The 24,206-nt window shown below is 43.9% G+C and overlaps 1 protein-coding gene across 1 annotated transcript; it reads left to right on the top strand.

Moving 5' to 3' along the window:
• Positions 1-7,429: 7,429 nt before the first annotated feature.
• On the top strand, positions 7,430-19,441 carry LOC123167541 (uncharacterized). Its single transcript, XM_044585382.1, has 7 exons — positions 7,430-9,824; positions 9,885-9,920; positions 10,044-10,133; positions 10,215-10,279; positions 10,354-10,813; positions 18,120-18,396; positions 18,482-19,441. Exons 2-6 carry the CDS (start codon positions 9,891-9,893, stop codon positions 18,375-18,377), a joined length of 903 nt encoding a protein of 300 aa, XP_044441317.1. The 5' UTR covers positions 7,430-9,824; positions 9,885-9,890; the 3' UTR covers positions 18,378-18,396; positions 18,482-19,441.
• Positions 19,442-24,206: the final 4,765 nt, after the last annotated feature.

Raw genomic sequence — 24,206 nt, 5'->3', positions numbered from 1 at the left:
ACGCTTTGGTGTTCCAGGTGGCGTGAGTTGTCAAACTATTTCACATTCTTTTAGATGAAGCCCAAACTCATAACTCAAATATTCGCCTCCGCGATCAGATCGTAGAAACTTTATTTTCTTGTTACGATGATTCTCCACTTCACTCTGAAATTCTTTGAACTTTTCAAATGTTCCAGACTTGTGTTTCATCAAGTATATATACCCATATCTGCTCAAATCATCTGTGAAGGTCAGAAATAACGATACGCCATGAGCCTCAACACTCATCGGACCGCGTACATCGGTATGTATTATTTCCAACAAATCAGTAGCTCGCTCCATTGTTCCGGAGAACGGAGTTTTAGTCATCTTGTCCATGAGGCATGGTTCGCAAGTATCAAATGATACATAATCAAGTGATTCCAAAAGCCCATCTGCATGGAGTTGCTTCATGCGCTTTACACCAATATGACCTAAACGGTAGTGCCATAAATAGGTTGCACTATCATTATCAACTTTGCATCTTTTGGCATCAATATTATGAATATGTGTATCACCACGATCGAGATTCAATAAACCATTTACATTGTGTGTATGACCATAGAAGGTTTTATTCATATAAACAGAACACCAATTATTCTCTGATTTAAATGAATAACCGTATCGCAATAAACATGATCCAATCATATTCATGCTCAACACAAACACCAAATAACATTTATTTTAGGTCCAACACTAATCTCGAAGGTAGAGGGAGTGTGCGATGGTGATCTTATCAACCTTGGAATCACTTCCAACACACATCGTCACCTCGCCCTTAACTAGTCTCTATTAATTTTGCAACTCCTGTTTCGAGTTACTAATCTTAGTAACTGAACCGGTATCAAATACCCAGGGGTTACTATGAACACTAGTAAAGTACACATCAATAACATGTATATCAAATATACCTTTGTTCACTTTGCCATCCTTCTTATCCACCAAGTATTTGGGGTAGTTCCGCTTCCAGTGACCATTCCCTTTGCAGTAGAAATGCTCAGTTTTTGGCTTAGGTCTAGCTTTTGGCTTCTTCACGGGTGTGACAACTTGCTTGTCATTCTTCTTGAAGTTCCATTTCTTTCCTTGCCCTTTTACTTGAAACTAGTGGTCTTGTCAACCATCAACACTTGATGCTCTTTCTTGATTTCTACCTTCGCCGATTTCAGCATCGCGAAGAGCTCGGGAATCGTTTTCGTCATCCCTTGCATATTATAGTTCATCACGAAGTTCTAGTAGCTTGACGATTGTGATTAGAGAACTCTGTCAATCACTATCTTATCTGGAAGATTAACTCCCACTTGATTCAAGCGATTGTAGTACTCAGACATTCTGAATACATGCTCACTGGTTGAGCTATTCTCCTCCATCTTGTAGGCAAAGTACTTTGTCAGAGGTCTCATACCTCTCGACATGGGCATGAGTTTGAAATACCAATTTCAACTATTGGAACATCTCATATGCTCTATGACGTTCAAAACGTCTTTGAAGCCCCAATTATAAGCCGCAAAGCATGGTGCACTAAACTATCAAGTAGTCATCATATCGAGCTTGCCAAACGTTTATAACGTCTGCATCTGCTCCTGCAATCGGTCCGTCACCTAGCGGTGCATCGAGGACATAATTCTTCTGTGCAGCAATGAGGATAATCCTCATATCACGGACCTAGTCCGCATCATTGCTACTAACGTCTTTCAACTTAATTTTCTCTAGGAACATAACAAAAACATAGGGGAGCTATAACGCGAGCTATTGATCTACAACATAGATATGAAAATACTATCAGGACTAAGTTCATGATAAATTAAAGTTCAATTAATCATATTACTTAAGAACTCCCACTTAGATAGACATCCCTCGAGTCATCTAAATGATCATGTGATCCAAATCAACTAAAACATGTCCGATCATCATGTGAGATGGAGTAGTTTTCAATAGTGAACATCTCTATGTTGATCATATCTACTATATGATTCACGTTCGACCTTTCGGTCTCAGTGTTCCGAGGCCATATCTGCATATGCTAGGCTCGTCAAGTTTAACCCAAGTATTCAGCACGTGCAAAACTGGCTTGCACCCATTGTATGTGAACGTAGAGCTTATCACACCCGATCATCATGTGGTGTCTCGGCACGACGAATTGTCGCAACGGTGCATACTCAGGGAGAACACTTATACCTTGAAATTTAGTAAGGGATCATCTTATAATGCTACTGCCGTACTAAGCAAAATAAGATGCACAAAAGATAAACAACAAATGCAATCAAAATATGTGACATGATATGGCCATCATCATCTTGTGCCTTTGAACTCCATCTCCAAAGCACCGTCATGATCTCCATCGTCACCGGCTTGACCCCTTGATCTCCATCGTAGCATCGTTGTCGTCTCGCCAACTATTGCTTCTACGACTATCGCTACCGCATAGTGATAAAGTAAAGCAATTACATGGCGACTGCATTTCATACAATAAAGCGACAACCATAAGGCTCCTGCCAGTTCCCGATAACTTTTACAAAACATGATCATCTCATACAACAAATTATATCACATCATGTCTTGACCATATCACATCATAACATGCCCTGCAAAAACAAGTTAGACGTCCTCTACTTTCTTGTTGCAAGTTTTACGTGGCTGCTACCGGCTTCTAGCAAGAACTGTTCTTACCTACGCATCAAAACCACAACGGTTTTTCGTCAAGTGTGCTGTTTTAACCTTCAACAAGGACCGATCGTAGTCAAATTCGATTCAACTAAAGTTGGAGAAACAGACACCCGCCAGCCACCTGTGTGCAAAAGCACGTCGGTAGAACCGGTCTCATGAACGTGGTCATGTAATGTTGGTCCGGGCCGCTTCATACAACAATACCGCCAAATCAAAATAAGACGTTGGTGGTAAGCAGTATGACTATTATCGCCCACAACTCTTTGTGTTCTACTCGTGCATATCATCTACGCACAGACCTGGCTCGGATACCACTGTTGGGGAACGTAGCATGCAATCTCAAAAAAATTCCTACGATCACGCAAGATCTATCTAGGAGATGCATAGCAACGAGAGGGGGAGAGTGTGTCCACGTACCCTCGTAGACCGAAAGCGGAAGCGTTATGTTAACGCGGTTGATGTAGTCGAACGTCTTCACAATCCAACCGATCCAAGTACTGAACGTACGGCACCTCCGTGTTCAGCACACGTTCAACATGATGACGTCCCTCGAACTCTTGATCCAGTAGAGGGTTGAGGGAGAGTTCTGTCAGCACGACAGCATGATGACGGTGTTGGTGATGTGATCCGCGCAGGGCTTTGCCTAAGCACTACGACACTATGACCGGAGGCGTAAACTGTGGAGGGGGGCACCGCACACGGCTAAGAGAATAACTAATGTGCCTTGGGGTGCCCCCTGCCCCCGTATATAAAGGAGGAGGCCCGCCACCAGGGGCGCACCAAGGAGAGGGGAGTCCTACTAGGACTCCAGTCCTAGTAGGATTCGCCCCCTTTTTTTCCTTCTTTCGGAGGGGGAAAGGGGGAAAGGAGAGGGAGTAGGAGAAGGAAAGGGGGGTGCCGCCCCCTCCCCTAATCCAATTCGGCCTCCTCCCCTGTGGGAGGCATGCCAGCCCCTTTTGGGCTGGTTAGCCTCCCTCCTATGGCCCATATGGCCCATATCTTTCCCCGGGGGGCTTCCGGTGACCCCTTCGGTACTCCGGTATGTACCAATCCGGAACCCTTTTGGTGTCCGAATACTACCTTTAAATATATCAATCTTTACCTCTCAACCATTTCGAGAATCCTCGTCATGTGCGTGATCTCATCCAGGACTCCGAACAAACTTCGTTCACCAAAACACATAACTCATAATACAAATCGTCATCGAACGTTAAGCGTGCGGACCCTACAGGTTCGAGAACTATGTAGACATGACCGAGACACATCTCCGGTCAATAACCAATAGCGGAACCTGGATGCTCATATTGGTTCCTACATATTCAACGAAGATCTTTATCGGTCAAACCGCTGAAGGAAATATGCCCTAGAGGCAATAATAAAGTTATTATTTATTTCCTTATTTCATGATAAATGTTTATTATTCATGCTAGAATTGTATTAACCGGAACTTAGTACATGTGTGAATACATAGACAAAACAAAGTGTCCCTAGTATGCCTCTACTTGACTAGCTCATTAATCAAAGATGGTTATGTTTCCTAACTATAGACATGTGTTGTCATTTGATGAACGGGATCACATCATTAGGAGAATGATGTGGTGGACATGACCCATCCGTTAGCTTAGCATTATGATCGTTACAGTTTCATTGCTACTGCTTTCTTCATGACTTATACATGTTCCTCAGACTATGAGATTATGCAACTCCCAAATACCGGAGGAATACATTGTGTGCTATCAAACGTCACAATGTAAATGGGTGATTGTAAAGATGCTCTACAAGTGTCTCCAAAGGTGTTTGTTGGGTTGGCATATATCGAGATTAGGATTTGTCACTCCGTGTTTCGGAGAGGTATCTCTTGGCCCTCTCGGTAATGCTCATCACTATAAGCCTTGCAAGCAATGTGACTAATGAGTTAGTTGCGGGATGAAGTATTAAGAAACGAGTAAAGAGACTTGCCGGTAACGAGACTGAACTAGGTATGATGATACCAACGATCGAATCTCGGGCAAGTAGCATACCGAGGACAAAGGGAACAACGTATGTTGTTATGCGGTTTGACCGATAAAGATCTTCGTAGAATATGTAAGAGCCAATATGAGCATCCAGGTTCCGCTATTGGTTATTGACGGGAGATGTGTCTCGGTCATGTCTACATAGTTCTCGAACCCGTAGGGTCCGCGCGCTTAACGTTCAATGACGATATGTATTATGAGTTATGTGTTTTTGATGACCGAAGTTTGTTCGAAGTCCTGGATGAGATCACGGACATGACGAGGAGTCTCTAAATGGTCGAGACATAAAGATTGATATATTGGACCATGTTATTCGGACACCAGAAGAGTTCCAGGAAGTTTCGGGTAAAACCGGAGTGCCGGAGGGGTTAGCGGAACCCTCCGGGGAACTAATGGGCCACCATGGGCCTTAGTGGAGAGAGAGGAGGGCAGCCAGGGCAGGCCACGTGCCCCCCTTGGAGTCCAAATAGGACAAGGGAAGGGGGGGGGGGCGCCCCCCTTTCCTACTCCCTCTCCCTCTCCTTCCTTCCCCCTCCCTTCCTTGTGATGGAATCCTACTAGTCCTAGTAGTCCTAGTAGGACTCCCTCTCCTTGGGCGCGCCCCTAGGGCCGTCCGGCCTCCCTCTCCTTGGGCGCGCCCCTAGGGCCGTCCGGCCTCCCCCTTGTTCCTTCATATATGGGGGCAGGGGGGCACCCTAGAACACACAAGTTTCTCTCCCAACCGTGTGCGGTGCCCCCCCCACAGTTACACACCTCGATCATACCATCGTAGTGCTTAGGCAAAGCCCTCCGCCGGTAGCATCATCATCACCGTCGCCATGCCGTCGTGCTGATGGAACTCACCCTCGTCCTCAAATGGATCAAGAGCACGAGGTACGTCATCGAGCTCAATGTGTGCTGAACACGGAGGTGTCGTACATTCGGTACTTGGATCGGTTGGATCGCGAAGACGTTTGACTACATCAACCGCGTTATTGAAACGCTTCCGCTTTTGGTCTACGAGGGTACATGGACACACTCTCCCCTCTCGTTGCTATGCAGCACCTAGATAGATCTTGCGTGATCGTAGGAATTTTTTTGAAATTACCGCGTTCCCCAACAGTGGCATCCGAGCCAGGTCTATGCGTAGATGTTATATGCACGAGTAGAACACAAAGAGTTGTGGGCGATAATAGTCATACTGCTTACCACCAACGTCTTACTTTGATTCGGCGGTATTGTTGGATGAAGCGGCCGGACCGACATTACATGACCGCATTCATGAGACTGGTTCTACCGACGTGCTTTTGCACATAGGTGACTGGCAGGTGTCTGTTTCTCCAATTTTAGTTGAATCGAGTTTGACTACGGCCGGTCCTTGTTGATGGCTAAAACAACACACTTGACGAAAAATCGTTGTGGTTTTGATGCGTAGGTAAGAATGGTTCTTGCTAGAAGCCCGTAGCAGCCACGTAAAACTTGCAACAACAAAGTAGAGGACGTCTAACTTGTTTTTGCAGGGCTTGCTGTGATGTTATATGGTCAAGGCATGATGCGATATAAATTGTTGTATGAGATGATCATGTTTTGTAACACAAGTTATCGGCAACTGGCAGGAGCCATGTGGTTGTCTCTTTATTGTATGCAATGCAATCGCCATGTAATTGTTTTACTTTATCACTAAGCGGTAGTGATAGTCGTAGTAACAATAGTTGGCAAGATGACAACAATGCTACAATGGAGATCAAGGTGTCACGCCGGTGACGATGGAGATCATGACGATGCTTCGGTGATGGAGATCATGAGCACAAGATGATGGCCATATCATGTCACATATTTTGATTGCATGTGATGTTTATCATTTATGCATCTTATTTTGCTTAGTACGGCGGTAGCATTATAAGATGATCCCTTACTAAATTTCAAGGTATAAGTGTTCTCCCTGAGTATGCACCGTTGCTACAGTTCTTCGTGCGGAGACACCACGTGATGATCGGGTGTGATAAGCTTTACGTTCACATGCAACAGGTGCAAGCTAGTTTTGCACACGTAGAATACTCAGATTAAACTTGGTGAGCCTAGCATATGCAGATATGGCCTCGGAACACTGGAGACCGAAAGGTCGAGCGTGAATCATATAGTAGATATGATCAACATAGTGATGTTCACCATTGAAAACTACTCCATCTCACGTGATGATCGGACATGATTTAGTTGATTTCGATCACGTGATCCTTTAGATGACTAGAGGGATGTCTATCTAAGTGGGAGTTCTTAAGTAATATGATTAATTGAACTTTAATTTATCATGAACTTAGTCCTGATAGTATTTTGCAAATTATGTTGTAGATCAATAGCTCGCGTTGTAGCTTCCCTTTATTTTTGATATGTTCCTAGAGAAAAATAAGCTGAAAGATGATAGTAGCAATGATGCGGACTGGGTCCGTGATCTGAGGGTTATCCTCATTTGTCGTGGAAACGTCACGGCAGATGTCCTAGCAAAAGGACTTAGTCGTGGAGCCATCGCAACTAGGAAGCTTAAAGGGGTTAAAACGGGACAAAGGACACGTGAGTTTATACTGGTTTTGCCCCTTGCAGTGAAGGTAATGGCTTAATCCAGTTTGAGGTGGAATTGCTTATGTCTCGATTACCAGGGAGCGAATTCGCTTGACCTAGCTTTCGATCTGATGTTACTTGTCCTGAACCGCCGCCGAGTTGTCCCTTTATATACAGAGGTCGACGCCCAGCGGCTCGCAGAGTCCCGGCCGGCTCATAAACAGTGTCCGGCTCGGTCTCTATCTATTCCTGCCTTACAATACAAGTCATACATATATGGCAGTTTATCTCTACGGGCCTTAAGCCGCCTTTGGGCCTTGGGCCCTTAACTGAACCGCCATCTTCAAGTATCGTCTTGGGCTTCACATGATGAATCGCCATAAGTATAACCCGGCCCCTCTTGGGCGGGTCATACCTAGTAGTTATATCCCCTACATTAGGCCCCAGATTGATTTGAACTGGTTCATGTCAATCTTCAACACTTAAGAAAAATCTTCTGCTCTTCATTTGCGCGAAAGTTTATAACCCGCCATGATGTCATCTTCTAGATCTGTGATAACCCGCCATGACGTCACCTGTCATTAATTCATACTTTGTCCAACATATCTCAATGGATCCTTATCTTAATAACCGTCCTGAGAATCGAGGCGTCTGGGCAGCTGGATAACCATGTTTCGGCCTCCCCGTTTTTCGTGCCCACTTATCAGTCCTTCCTTATAAATAGCCACGACTGGTCTTTCCTCATTCTCCCCCTTTCCAGCGTCTTCTTCCTCTCGCGACCTTCTGCCGCTCGAGCTCCGCCACCGCCGCAGAGCACCTCGTCCTCCTCAACCTCGGCCGCTGCATCAACCTGTGTTGGACCAGAGTACGCCGGCGCCCCACCGCAGTTGAATCTGCACCTATAAGTGCTTCTTCTCCAGTGCGTTATATCGCATTAGGGTTCCTGACTGTTCATCGTGTTCTTCACGGTTTCTCCATAGTTCCTCCACCGTAGCATCTTTTGATCCAAAAGCAATATAGAACTTATGTGGTGGTTGTTTTTCCTCCACTTTTGATACCAGTGGATCCCCTTTCTCTGGAAAGAGATCTCATTAGAACTTATGAACTCATCTGTACTGGTTTTTAGGTCTAGATTTATTTCCTTTTTCTGAATATCCATTAATCCAAAATAATGATTGCAATCTGTGAAACTTGTTTGTGTGACACTTAGCCAAAAATCTGCATTTTGATAGATCCACCTAGCCATGGCAGCTCAAACCACCGGCTTAAATTGCAATGCTCAATAGATAACATCAACCACTCATGGCGGCTTAAATAACCTGACTGCTCACGGCGGTTTAAATAACCTGACATAATTAGTCATATACCATTAGGCCCCTTTATAAGCCGCCATTCTGAATATGTGCTGTAATATTTTTCCTCCGGCTTAAATTTGAACCGGCAAATTTACTCTTTGTTAGGCTTCCTTCTTCACAATGCCGCCCAAAACAACCACTTCATGTAACTGGGTCAAATCCATCGTCACGGAGAGTACACTTGACGATTCCGGCTATCTGCCCAAAAAGGATGTGATGTCGTACCGTGCTCCTGATCCAACAGAAGAAAAGCCTTAGCCCAAAGAGGGGGAAGTCATCGTCTTCATAGATCACATGAACCGGGGCTTTTCACCACCCGGCTCAAAGTTCTTCAGAGATGTTCTGCACTTTTTTGACCTTCGTCCTCAAGATATCGGACCCAACTCTGTGTCCGACATATGCAACTTCCAAGTGTTCTGTGAGGTATATCTTGAAGAAGAGCCCAGTTTGCTACTTTTCAGAGAGTTGTTTTATTTGAACCGCCAGAATGAATACTCCAACGGACCTAGTTTGGAACTCGGCGGGGTCTCAATCCAACGATGGAGAGACGCCATTTTCCCTTGCGCCCATCCACCGAGTCATCCCAAAGACTGGAACCAGACATGGTTCTACTGTCAAGACACTTCTCCGGCTGATGAGAACCCTCTACCCGGCCTTCGCGCCTTGCGCCTCGATTCCAATCATCCTCTTCTGGACAAGTTGTCAGCTGCTGACCGCCAAAAGCTCGCTCCCACCATGGCTAAAGTCAAAGCTCTTTTAGGGAACGACTTAAATGGCATTGACTTGGTCCGGTGCTGGGTCACATGGCGGATCATCCCGTTGAGCCATCGCTCCGGGTTAATGTGCACCTACATGGGCGAGAAGAAGGATCCACTGCGCCACAGCCCCGACGATTTACCTGATGATGTTGTCAATGATATGACGAAGTCACTTTTGAATGAAAGCCTAGCAGACTATGGCAAGGTGGGCTTAAGCCCTTTCTGCAAAGCTAACCCGACTCCAGGGGTAAGCCGCCAAACTGAGTTAATTTACCTTCATCCTTGATGTTTCGTCTTAACTCAAACCTTTGCTGATTTCACAGGCTGATGATAAGTTTTGGAAGAAAAAATATGACCATGAGGCTGCAAAGAGAGCCAGGAAGGCCAAGAAAGCCGCCAGGAAAGCCGCCGCCAAGAAAAGAGGAAAGAAGCCCAACGCCTCTGACTTGCTTTGACTAGAAGATACCTCTGAGTCGGAGGTAGCCCTTGACTCTCTTGGCTCCTTTTTTAACCACCTTATTGACACTGATTATCATCAGGATGACATGGGAACGAGTCAGGGAGTGGATGAAGAGGTAACTATTATTTCCTCCAACTCTGAGCCTTTGCCAAGACAAAAAATCCGAAGAGTAACCCGGAAAGTAAGATTTTCACATCCCTTAGCTTATCAGGATCCTCACTTTCTTTTGAAGCGACAGATTCATGAGAGCCGGAGGCAGACCCGGACCAGCAAGGACGCGGAACTCTCCTCCGGCTTACCGAACACACCAAGGAAGCGCCAGAAAAAGGTCACCTCTGACTTAAACCCTTTTTATCCTTTGGCGGGTCTCACTCGTCAACCACTCAACTCTTCTGATTCAAATTATCAGGAAACTTCACATTCTTCCGGCGACTCAATCCAGTCCAACATGCCGGCTTTTAAGACCGCTCCAGGGTAATGACGATTTACTTATCCTGTACTCATTACCATCCTTTATATTTGTACTGACCTTTTTTGACTTTATGCAGTGGAAAAGTAAAACCCAGCAAGAGGGTGAAGAAAAACCAGCCGGTCGAAGAGCCGGCCGTCAATGAGCCGGAGCTCCAACCCGCAGCGCCTGAGGCCTCTGTTCTTGAGCTGCCACTTGAGTCGGTTCATGACATGCCAACAATGACTGCTGACCCGCCTGTCGATCAAGCGGCCGACGGCTCTGTAAACCCTGAAGCTTCAAGCCCAGCTAAGACAGCCGACCCACAAGATGTTGATGTGGAAATCACCAAGACCGGCTATACTGAGCCAGGGAGACCTACTCTGCAAGCCAAGTGTTCTGCCAAGGAGGAGCACATTGAACGACGTAAAGTCAGATTTGATGTTGCTGACTATACTCAAATGAGCATTGGCGAAGTTTTTTCTGGTTATCTTAGCCAAGTGCACAGTAGCCGCGATCTTGAAGTTGACATGGTGAAACAAATGCACCAGAAATTTGAGGTACGAATTTTTTCCCTTTATTGAATTCTCCTTACTATGCCAGCCCCCAAGTCTACTACTTGTGACGAATATGTTGTAGACTTAGAACGAACTTAAGAACATCAGTAATATCCATTGGTAAAACCTTTAAAAATCCGGCTTAAACCGTAGTCCCCAAGGGCCGGTTTAATCAGCATGAATGAGCCGGTCCTTATGCTTGTGTAGAAAATAGTACTTGTGTAACTTTGAACAGTGATGTCTACTACGCAACCTTCTTCTTGTAGACGTTGTTGGGCCTCCAAGTGCAGAGGTTTGTAGGATAGTAGAAAATTTCCCTCAAGTGGATGACCTAAGGTTTATCAATCCGTGAGAGGCGTAGGTTGAAGATGGTCTCTCTCAAACAACCCTACAACCAAATAGCAAAGAGTCTCTTGTGTCCCCAACACACCCAATACAATGGTAAATTGTATAGGTGCACTAGTTCGGCGAAGAGATGGTGATACAAGTGCAATATGGATGGTAGATATAGGTTTTTGTAATCTGAAATATAAAAACAGCAAGGTAACTAATGATAAAAGTGAGCGTAAACGGTATTGCAATGCTAGGAAACAAGGCCTAGGGTTCATACTTTCACTAGTGCAAGTTCTCTCAACAATAATAACATAACTGGATCATATAACGATCCCTCAACATGCAACAAAGAGTCACTCCAAAGTCACTAATAGCGGAGAACAAACGAAGAGATTATTGTAGGGTACGAAACCACCTCAAAGTTATCCTTTCTAATCGATCTATTCAAGAGTCCGTAGTAAAATAACACGAAGCTATTCTTTCCGTTCGATCTATCATAGAGTTCGTACTAGAATAACACCTTAAGACACAAATCAACCAAAACCCTAATGTCACCTAGATACTCCAATGTCACCTCAAGTATCCGTGGGTATGATTATACGATATGCATCACACAATCTCAGATTCATCTATTCAACCAACACAAAGAACTTCAAAGAGTGCCCCAAAGTTTCTACCGGAGAGTCAAGACGAAAACGTGTGCCAACCCCTATGCATAAGTTCACAAGGTCACGAAACTCGCAAGTTGATCACCAAAACATACATCAAGTGGATCACGTGATATCCCATTGTCACCCCAGATAAGCACATGCAAGACATACATCAAGTGTTCTCAAATCCTTAAAGAATCAATCCGATAAGATAACTTCAAAGAGAAAACTCAATCCATTACAAGAGAGTAGAGGGGGAGAAACATCATAAGATCCAACTATAATAGCAGAGCTCGCGATACATCAAGATCGTGCCGAATCAAGAACACGAGAGAGAGAGAGAGATCAAACACATAGCTACTGGTATCTACCCTCAGCCCCGAGGGTGAACTACTCCCTCCTCGTCAAGGAGAGCACCGAGATGATGAAGATGGCCACCGGTGAGGGATCCCCCCTCTGGCAGGGTGCCGGAACAGGGTCCCGATTGGTTTTTGGTGGCTACAGAGGCTTGCGGCGGTGGAACTCCTGATCTATTACACTCCTCGATGTTTTCAGGGTATATGGATATATATAGGCGAAAGAAGTCGGTCAGGGGAGCCACGAGGGGCCCACGAGGGTGGGGGGCGCGCCCTGGACCCTCGTGGCCACCTCGAAGCTTCCCTGACGTCTACTCCAAGTTTCCTGGATTGCTTCCGTTCCAAAAATAACTCTCCCGAAGGTTTCATTCTGTTTGGACTCCTTTTGATATTCCTTTTCTTCGAAACACTGAAATAGGCAAGAAAACAACAATTTGGGCTGGGCCTCCGGTTAATAGGTTAGTCCCAAAAATAATATAAAAGTGTATAATAAAGCCCATAAACATCTAAAACGGGTAATATAATAGCATGGAACAATAAAAAATTATAGATACGTTGGAGACGTATCAAGCATCCCCAAGCTTAATTCCTGCTCGTCCTCGAGTAGGTAAATGATAAAAACAGAATTTTTGATGTGGAATGCTACCTAGCATATTTCTCAATGTAATTTTCTTTATTGTGGCATGAATGTTAAGATCCAAAAGATTCAAGATAAAAGTTTAATATTGACATAAGAGTAATAATACTTCAAGCATACTAACAAGTAATCATGTTTTATCAAAATAACATAGCCAAAGAAAGCTTATCCCTACAAAATCATATATTTAGGCTATGCTTCATTTTCGTCACACAAAATACTCCCATCATGCACAACCCCGATTTCAGCCAAGCAATTGGTTCACACTTTTTAACACGCTTCAGCTTTTTTGACTCTCACGCAATACATGAGCGTAAGCCATGGATATAGCACTATGGGTGGAATAGAATATGATGATGGAGGTTGTGTGGAGAAGACAAAAAGGAAGAAGAAAGTCTCACATTGACGAGGCTAATCAACGGGCTATGGAGATGCCCATCAATTGATGTCAACATGAGGAGTAGGGATTGCCATGTAACGGATGCACTAGAGCTATAAATGTATGAAAGCTCAACAAAAGAAACTAAGTGGGTGTGCATCCAACTTGCTTGCTCACGAAGACCTAGGGCATTTTGAGGAAGCCCATCGTTGGAATATACAAGCCAAGTTCTATAATGAAAAATTCCCACTAGTATATGAAAGTGACAACATAAGAGACTCTCTATCATAAAGATCATGGTGCTACTTTGAAGCACAAGTGTGGAAAAGGATAGTAACATTGTCCCCCTTTTTTGGGCCTTTTTTTTATTTGGCCTCCCTTTTTTGGCCTTTCTTTTTTTATTAAGGGACAATGCTCTAATAATGATGACAATCACACTTCTATTTACTTACAACTCATGGATTACAACTCGATACTAGAACAAAATATGACTCTATATGAATGCCTCCGGCGGTGTACCGGGATATGCAATGAATCAAGAGTGACATGTACGAAAAATTATGCACGGTGGCTTTGCCACAAATACGATGTCAACTACATGATCATGCAAAAGCAATATGACAATGATGAAACGTGTCATAATAAATGGAACGGTGAAAAGTTGCATGGCAATGTATCTCGGAATGGCTATGGAAATGCCATAATGGTAGGTATGGTGGCTGTTTTGAGGAAGATATAAGGAGGTTTATGTGTGATAGAGCGTATCGTATCACGGGGTTTGGATGCACCGGCGAAGTTTGCACCAACTCTCAAGGTGAGAAAGGGCAATGCACGGTACCGAAGAGGCTAGCAATGATGGAAGGGTAAGAGTGCGTATAATCCATGGACTCACATTAGTCATAAAGAACTCATATACTTATTGCAAATGTTTATTAGCCCTCGAAGCAAAGTACTACTATGCATGCCCCTAGGGGAAGGGTTGGTAGGAGTTAACCATCGCGCGATCCCGACCTCCACACATAAGGAAGGCAATCAAAAGAGCACCCCATGCAACAAATTTGTTACACAACATTTACCAGACGTGCATGCTACGGGACTTGCCAACTTTAACACAAGTATTTCTCAATTTCATAATTACCCAACTAGCATGACTCTAACATTACCACCTTTATATCTCAAAACAATTATCAAGCATCAAATTGATCATACTATCCAATGCACTTTCTATGATAGTTTTTATTATACCCAACTTGGATGCCCATCATTCTAGGACCAATTTTATAACCATAGCAAATACCATGATGTTCTAAAAGACTATAAAAATAATATAAGTGAAGCATGAGAGATCAATAATTTCTACAAAATAAAACCACCGCTGTGCTCTAAAAAGATATAAGTGAAGCACTAGAGCAAATGACAAACTACTCCAAAAGATATAAGTGAAGATCAATGAGTAGTCGAATAATTATGCAACTATGTGAAGACTCTCTAACATTTAAGAATTTCAGATCTTGGTATTTTATTCAAACAACAAGCAAAGCAAAACAAAATGACATTTCGAGGATAGCACACATCACGTGAAGAAGGAAAAACTTAGGTTCAACCGATACTAACTGATAATTGTTGAAGAAGAAAGGTGGGATGCCTACCGGTGCATCCCCAAGCTTGGATGCTTGAGACTTATTGAAATATTATCTTGGGGTGCCTTGGACATCCCCAAGCTTGAGATTTTGTGTCTCCTTAATTCCTTTTATATCTCGGTTTCCTAAATCTCGAAAGCTTCATCCACACCAAACTCAACAAGAACTCGTGAGATAAGTTAGTATAAACCAATGCGAAAACCTTATCATTTTCTACTGTAACCCAAGTCTTCCCAAAGGTTCTACTTGGCACAAACACTAATTAAAACATAAAACCACATCTAAACAGAGGCTAGATGAATTATTTATTACTAAACAGGAGCAAAAAGCAAAGAACGAAAATAAAATTGGGTTGCCTCCCAACAAGCGCTAACATTTAACGCCCCTAGCTAGGCATGATGATTTCAATGATGCTCACATAAAAGATAAGAATTGAAACATAAAGAGAGCATCATGAAGAATATGACTAGCACATTGAAGCCTAAACCACTTCCTATGCATAGGGATTTTTTGAGCAAACAACTTATGGGAACAATAATCAACTAGCATAGGAAGGCAAAACAAGCATAACTTTAAAACTTTAAGCACATAGAGAGGAAACTTGATATCACTGCAACTCCTACAAGCATATATTCCTCCCTAATAATAATTTTCAGTAGCATCATGAATGAATTCAACAATATAACCATCACATAAAGCATTATTTTCATGATCTACTTGCATAGAAATTTTACTACTCTCCACATAAGCAAATTTATTCTCATCAATAGTAGTGGGAGCAAACTCAACAAAAAAAATATCATGTGAAGCATAATCCAATTGAAAATTAAAATCATGATGACAAGTGTCATGGTTATGTTTATTCTTTATGGCATACGTGTCATCACAATAATCATCATAGATAGGAACTTTATTCTCATAATCAATTGAAACCTCTTCCGAAATAGTGGATTCATCATTAAATGAAGTCATGAACTCATCAAATCCACTTTCATCAATATAATCATCATAAATAGGAGGCATGCTTTCATCATAATAAATATTCTCATCAAAACTTGGGGGACTAAAAATATCACCTTCATCAAACATAGCATCCCCAAGCTTGTGGCTTTGCATATCATTAGCATCATAGGTATTCAAAGAATTCATACTAACAACATTGCAACCATGCTCATCATTCACATATTTTATGCCAAGCATTCTATGTAATTCTTCTTCTAGTACTTGAGCAGAATTTTCCTTCCCATCATTTTCACGAAAGACATTAAAAAGATGAAGCATATGAGGCACCCTTAATTCCATTTTTTTGTAGTTTTGTTTTATAAACTAAACTAGTCATAAAACAAGAAACTAAAAGATTCGATTGCAAGATCTAAAGACATACCTTCAAGCACTCACCTCCCCGGCAACGGCGCCAGAAAAGAGCTTGATGTCTACTATGCAACCTTCTTCTTGTAGACGTTGTTGGGCCTCCAAGTGCAGAGGTTTGTAGGACCGTAGAAAATTTCCCTCAAGTGGATGACCTAAGGTTTATCAATCCGTGGGAGGCGTAGGTTGAAGATGGTCTCTCTCAAACAACCCTAGAACCAAATAACAAAGAGTCTCTTGTGTCCCCAACACACCCAATACAATGGTAAAATGTATAGGTGCACTAGTTCGGCGAAGAGATGGTGATACAAGTGCAATATGGATGGTAGATATAGGTTTTTGTAATCTGAAAATATAAAAACAGCAAGGTAACTAATGATAAAAGTGAGCGTAAACGGTATTGCAATGCTAGGAAACAAGGCCTAGGGTTCATACTTTCACTAGCGCAATTTCTCTCAACAATAATAACATAACTGGATCATATAACAATCCCTCAACATGCAACAAAGAGTCACTCCAAAGTCACTAATAGCGGAGAACAAACGAAGAGATTATTGTAGGGTACGAAACCACCTCAAAGTTATCCTTTCTGATTGATCTATTCAAGAGTCGGTAGTAAAATAACACGAAGCTATTCTTTCCGTTCGATCTATCATATAGTTCGTACTAGAATAACACCTTAAGACACAAATCAACAAAACCCTAATGTCACCTAGATACTCCAATGTCACCTCAAGTATCCATGGGTATGATTATACGATATGCATCACACAATCTCAGATTCATCTATTCAACCAACACAAAGAACTTCAAAGAGTGCCCCAAAGTTTCTACCGGAGAGTCAAGACGAAAACGTGTGCCAACCCCTATGCATAAGTTCACAAGGTCACGGAACTCGCAAGTTGATCACCAAAACATACATCAAGTAGATCACGTGATATCCCATTGTCACCACAGATAAGCACATGCAAGACATACATCAATTGTTCTCAAATCCTTAAAGAATCAACCCGATAAGATAACTTCAAAGGGAAAACTCAATCCATTACAAGAGAGTAGAGGGGGAGAAACATCACAAGATCCAACTATAATAGCAAAGCTCGCGATACATCAAGATCGTGCCGAATCAAGAACACGAGAGAGAGAGAGATCAAACACATAGCTACTGGTACATACCCTCAGCCCCGAGGGTGAACTACTCCCTCCTCGTCATGGAGAGCGCCGGGATGATGAAGATGGCCATCGGTGAGGGATCCCCCCTCCGGCAGGGTGCCGGAACATGGTCCCGATTGGTTTTTGGTGGCTAGAGAGGCTTGCGGCGGCGGAACTCCCGATCTATTGCGCTCCTCGATGTTTTCGGGGTATATGGATATATATAGGCAAAAGAAGTCGGTCAGGGGAGCCACGAGGGGGCCACGAGGGTGGAGGGCGCGCCCAGGGGGGTAGGGCGCACCTTGGACCCTCGTGGCCACCTTAAAGCTTCCCTGATGTCTACCCCAAGTCTCCTGGATTGCTTCCGTTCCAAAAATAACTCTCCCGAAGGTTTCATTCCATTTGGACTCCGTTTGATATTCCTTTTCTTCGAAACACTGAAATAGGCAAGAAAACAACAGTTTGGGCTGGGCCTCCGGTTAATAGGTTAGTCCCAAAAATAATATAAAAGTGTATAATAAAGCCCATAAACATCCAAAACGGGTAATATAATAGCATGGAACAATCAAAAATTATAGATACGTTGGAGACGTATCAAACAACAATATGCATTAGTCCCCAAGCGCCAAGTACTCTTGCTTGCAAAGTGCTTGGGACTTTACTCTCATAAGCCGCCACTTAGACAAAACTTTCGGTAGACATTAGCCCCCAAGTGCCAAGTGTTGTTGCTTGCAAAGGCTTGGGACTTAATATTGCATACTAATGTTTATGATTTTGATCCGGTACATGTACAGACCACCACTGCTCAACTTCAATCAGAGCTGCCTGAATTGAAGAACCGCTTGGAGCTACAAGAGACAGAGACTCAGAGAGCAAACTCCAAATTTGAATTCAGCGTGTCTGAACAAGAAAAATTGAGGTCCAAGTTTGAAGTTGAGAAAAAGGCCTGGGCTGGAGAAAAGATTGCCTTGACCCGTCGAGCTGAAAAAGCAGAGGCGGCTCTTGAAGAGGTGACCACTGAATTATCCGGCTTGAAACGCCATGTGTCTTAGATGGTCTCGGAGATCTTTGGTAAGCCGCCCTACAAGTGTCAAGTGTTTGAATCTTTCTGGTAATCATATGAACTGTTGCTAACTCATCTGTTACTGCTATGCAGGCCCCAGGAAACCTCAACCAGGACATGCTGGTAAAGCTGAAGGCGGTTTACACTCTCGTAGAACAACTTTACACTGGAGCTCAGCGTGCCTTAGCCACAGTTGCCCTATCAAATGAAGCCCCCACACTCCTGGTTGGTGTGTTAAGGAAGCTTTCTGTGCTGCCCTAGCGGTTCAATGAATTAAAGCGGTCATCTGCGAGAGCCGGAGCCGTGGCTGCCTTAAGCCGGGCCAAAGCATGGCTACCGGAATTAGATCTGGCCGACATCGCCATTGGGTATCCAAGCCATAAGGAAGATGGCACTTCATTTGAACAGGAGGACTTTGCCGCTTGTGTGAAGGAAATACGCCCTGTGGCCACCTTGATTGCCGATGAGACAGACCTCACCAAGTACCATCCGGTTTATGACGCGGGCAATCAGAGGAGCAGACGCCACGTTGTAAAGTGACAAGCCTGATCCTCCAATCCATAAGCATACTTTTGCCCCTGAAGTTGACCCGGCCGGGCTAATTGATGATGAAGCTGAGTTTGAAGCTTTGAATGGCATTGACTGGTCATCATCAACCTTCCAGGACGCCGGACAGGGCAAAGACGCGGAGTGGGTTGACCCGGAAGCATCAGGCCAACAAGAGAATTGATCTGCCGGGCGGCTCATATTAGCAGCCTTCTGAAAAAACAGTTTAATCATTTGGACTCGGGGAGTCATGCAACAGGATAGAAATGACTCTGATCTGTCATGCCATCATGCACGTTTTTGATGCTCAATACTGTTAAGCCCCCTCCTTTATATTCACCCTTGTCATACTTATCATCTATTTTCCTTGTGCACAAAAAAGTCCTTAAAATATCCTGCACACAAAAATAGATCACAAGAACCCTTGGAGGTTTACCGCAGGGCGGGTCATAATATCTCACATATAACCACTGATGTGTAAAAAAGGAGTCACAGATAAGCCTGTTATGAATCATATCTTTGAAACATAACTATAATAATGATATCATACTTGTGATATTGAATTTTCACTGCCGGTTTATGTGACCTATGCAGTAAGGGTGATAACCTAATCTTTAGAAGCCAAAACTTCCAAATGTTTGATGATTGTCATATGCTGGCGACTTATCGTCCAAAGCCAAGTCGGGTGATACGTCTCCAACGTATCTATAATTTTTTATTGTTCCATGCTATTATATTACCCGTTTTGGATGTTTATGGGCTTTACGTTACACTTTTATATCATGTTTGGGACTAACCTACTAACCGGAGGCCCAGCCCGAATTGCTATTTTTTTTGCCTATTTCAGTGTTTCGAAGAAAAGGAATATCAAACGGAGTCCAAACGGAATGAAACCTTTGGGAGTGATCTTTTTGGAACAAACGTGATCCAGGGGACTTGGAGTGGACGTCAAGCAACAGAGGAGGCGGCCATGAGGGTGCCCGACGCGCCCCCTACAGGTGGGCGCGCCCCCATCCTCGTGGGACAATCGAGCGTCCACCAACCTACTTCTTCCTCCTATATATACCCATGTACCCCGAAAACATCTAGGAGCACCATGAAAAACTATTTCCACCGCCGTAACCTTCTGTATCCGCGAGATCCCATCTTGGAGCCTTCGCCGGCGCTCCGCCGGAGGGGGAATCGACCACGGAGGGCCTCTACATCATCTCCAAGGCCCTTTCGATGAGTTGTGAGTAGTTTACCACAGACCTTCGGGTCCATAGTTATTAGCTAGATGGCATCTTCTCTCTCTATGAATCTCAATACAAAGTTCTCCTCGATCTTCTTGGAGATCTATTCGATGTAACTCTTTTTGTGGTGTGTTTGTCGAGATCCGATGAATTGTGGGTTTATGATCAAGTTTATCTATGAGAAATATTTGAATCTCCTCTGAATTCTTTTATGTGTGATTAAGTTATCTTTGCAAGTCTCTTCGAATTATCAGTTTGGTTCGGCCTACTAGATTGATCTTTCTTGCAATGGGAGAAGTGCTTAGTTTTGGGTTCAATCTTGCGGTGTCCTTTCCCAGTGACAGCAGGCGCAGCAAGGCACGTATTGTATTGTTGCCATCGAGGATAAAAAGATGGGGTTTATATCATATTGCATGAGTTTATCCCTCTACATCATGTCATCTTTCTTAATGCGTTACTCTGTTCTTTATGAACGGCAGGAGTCGGTCGATGTGTGGAGTAATAGTAGTAGATGCAGGCAGGAGTCGGTCTACTTGTCACGGACGTGATGCCTATATACATGATCATGCCTAGATAATCTCATAACTATGCGCTTTTCTATCAATTCCTCGACAGTAATTTGTTCACCCACCATAATACTTATGCTATCTTGAGAGAAGCCACTAGTGAAACCTATGGCCCCCCGGGTCTATCTTTTATCATATAAGTTTATCATCTACTTTTATTTGCATATTTACTTTTCCAATCTATATCATAAAAATACCAAAAATAATAATCTTATCATATTATCTCTATCAGATCTCACTTTCACAAGTGGCCGTGAAGGGATTGACAACCCCTTTATTGCGTTGGTTGCGAGGTTCTTGTTTGTTTGTGTAGGTGCGTGGGACTTTTGAGGAGCCTCCTACTGGATTGATACCTTGGTTCTCAAAAACCGAGGGAAATACTTACGCTACTTTGCTGCATCACCCTTTCCTCTTCAAGGAAAACCAACGCAAGCTCAAGACGTAGAACCGGGTTAAATAGAAACCACATATATATATGCCTCATGAACAAAAAAGTCTCAAGACAAATCCAAAGATTGTTTTTCAAAAAACTTAAGCCAAACAGAGAGAAAAAGCAAGGCTTCTGATTCGAATATGATCAGTAAGCCGTACCAAAAGGGGTTAAGCTAGGATTCGAATACGATCAGGAAGCCCCCTAGTGGTTTTGGCATTGCGCCGATCAAGAGGGTACCGATAGCTATGTTCTCTTTGGTTCGAATACGACCTATGTTCGAACAGGAAGCCCCCAAATGACCTTGAGACTTTTTCAACGACTCTGATTCGAATACGATCAAAGTCGGACCCAAAAAGGGTTAAGCTATGATTCGAATACGATTAGGAAGCCCCCTAGTGATTTTTGCATTGCGCCGATCAAGAGGGTACCGACAGCTATGTTCTCTTTGGTTCAAATACGACCTATGTTTGAACAGGAAGCCCCCAAATGACCTTGAAACTTTTTCAACGACTCTAATTCGAATACGATCAAAGTCGGACCCAAAAGGGGTTAAGCTATGATTCGAATACGATCAAGAAGCCCCCTAGTGGGTTTGGCATTGCGCCGATCAAGAGGGTACCGACAGCTATGTTCTCTTTGGTTCGAATATGACCTATGTTTGAACAGGAAGCCCCCAAATGACCTTGAGATTTTTTAACGACTCTGATTCGAATACGATCAAAGTCGGACCAAAAGGGGTTAAGCTAGATTCGAATACGATCAGCCCCCAATTGGTCTTTGGATTTATGATGATGAAGACACATGATCATTGAGGATAAAAAGGACAGAGGTCCTGCTTTATTACTTATCATAATATATACATCGTCAAAAATATGTACATCATAAGAGCTGGTGGCTCAAGTGTAGTAAGGCCGAAGATGAGCAATATTCCACGGCCGGCGGGTCTCCTCCTCCGACTTACGTGAGTCTTTATGCTCTCGAACATCGATAAGGTAGTATGACCCGTTGTTCATGTTCTTGCTAACCACAAAGGGCCCTTCCCAAGGTGGGGATAACTTGTGTGCATCAGTTTGATCCTGGATGAGCCGGAGCACCAAATCACCTTCTTGAAAGGTTCTGGACTTAACCCGGCGGCTGTGATAACGACGTAGGTCATGTTGGTAAATCGTCGAGCGGGCTGCTGCCAAGTCACGCTTTTCATCTAACAGGTCAAGTGAATCCTGACGCGCTTGTTCATTATCAGCTTCAACGTAAGCTGCCACGCGGAGCGAGTCATGACGGATGTCACTAGGAAGAACCGCCTCTGCTCCATAAACCATGAAGAAAGGGGTGTAACCCATAGATCTGTTGGGGGTAGTATTGATACTCCATAACACTGATGGTAACTCCTCCACCCAACAACCCGGCATCCATTGCAAGGGAACCAGAAGCCGGGGCTTGATGCCTTTCAAAATTTCCTGATTGGCCCTTTCGGCTTGACCATTGGAATGGGGGTGAGCTACTGATGAAACGTCAAGCCGAATATGCTCACGTTGACAAAACTCCTCCATGGCACCCTTGGACAAGTTAGTGCCATTATCAGTTATGATACTGTGGGAAAGCCAAAACGGAAAATCACCTTTTTCATGAATTGAACCGCCGTTGCCGCGTCACACTTACTGACCGGCTCTGCTTCAACCCACTTTGTGAATTTGTCAGCCGCCACCTAGAGGTGGGTCTTTTTATCCTTGGACCTTTTAAAAGGCCCAACCATGTCAAGCCCCCATACTGCAAACGGCCAAGTAATTGGAATCATCCTCAATTCCTGAGCCGGCACGTGAGCTTGCCGTGAGAATTTCTGACAACCATCACATTTACTGACCAGATCCTCTGCATCAGCGTGAGCCGTCAGCCAATAAAACCCATGACGAAAAGCTTTGGCCACAAGGGACTTTGAACCAGCATGATGGCCACAATCTCCTTCATGAATCTCACGAAGAATCTCTTGACCTTCCTCAGGAGAGACACAACGCTGAAACGCCCCAGTGACACTGCGATGATGCAACTCGCCATTGGCAATTGTCATTGACTTAGACCGCCGGATTATCTGCCTAGCCAAGGTTTCATCCTCAGGCAACTCGCCCCGGGTCATATAAGCCAAGTGTGGCACTGTCCAATCTAGGATGACGTGAAGAACCGCCACCAACTGCGCTTCCGGGTCAGGAACAACCAAGTCTTCCTCTGTAGGTAACTTGACAGAAGGATTATGCAGAATATCCAAGAAAGTGTTTGGTGGCACCAGCTTACGCTGAGATCCCAGCCGGCTTAAAGCATCAACTGCCTCATTCTTTCTGCGATCAATGTGCTCCACTTGATAAACCCTTGAAGTGTCCAGCAACATCATCAACTTCACGGCGATAAGCCGCCATGAGGGGATCCTTGGAATCCCATTTGCCTGAAACTTGTTGAGCCACCAAATCTGAGTCGCCAAAACACCTTACCCGGCTTAAGCTCATGTCTTTAGCCATCCGAAGACCATGGAGCAAGGCCTCATACTCAGCTGCATTGTTAGTACAAGGAAACATCAACCTTAGCACATAACAAATTTGTCACCTCGAGGGGAAGCTAAAACAACTCCAGCCCCCGAGCCCTCCAACTGCCTGGACCCATCAAAGTGAATAGTCCAATATGTGTTTTCCGGCTTCTCTTCAGGCATCTGCAGCTCTGTCCAATCGTTGATGAAATCCACTAGTGCTTGAGACTTGATAGCAGTGCGTGGCACATACTTTAAACCATGAGGCCCAAGCTTAATGGCCCACTTGGCGACTCGTCCTGTGGCTTCCCTATTTTGAATGATATCTCCTAAAGGAGCAGAACTGACCACAGTGATGGGATGACCCAGAAAATATTGTTTAAGCTTCCGGCTGGCCATGAACACCCCATAAACAAGCTTCTACCAATGTGGATATCTCTGCTTGGACTCAATAAGCACCTCACTGATATAGTAAACCAGCCGTTAAACCGGATATTCTTTGCCAGCGTCCTTGCGCTCCACCACAATG

The sequence above is a fragment of the Triticum aestivum genome, chromosome 1D, assembly GCF_018294505.1.
Source record: "Triticum aestivum cultivar Chinese Spring chromosome 1D, IWGSC CS RefSeq v2.1, whole genome shotgun sequence".
Taxonomy (NCBI): domain Eukaryota; kingdom Viridiplantae; phylum Streptophyta; class Magnoliopsida; order Poales; family Poaceae; genus Triticum; species Triticum aestivum.
This window is presented reverse-complemented; position numbering and strand designations above follow the sequence as displayed.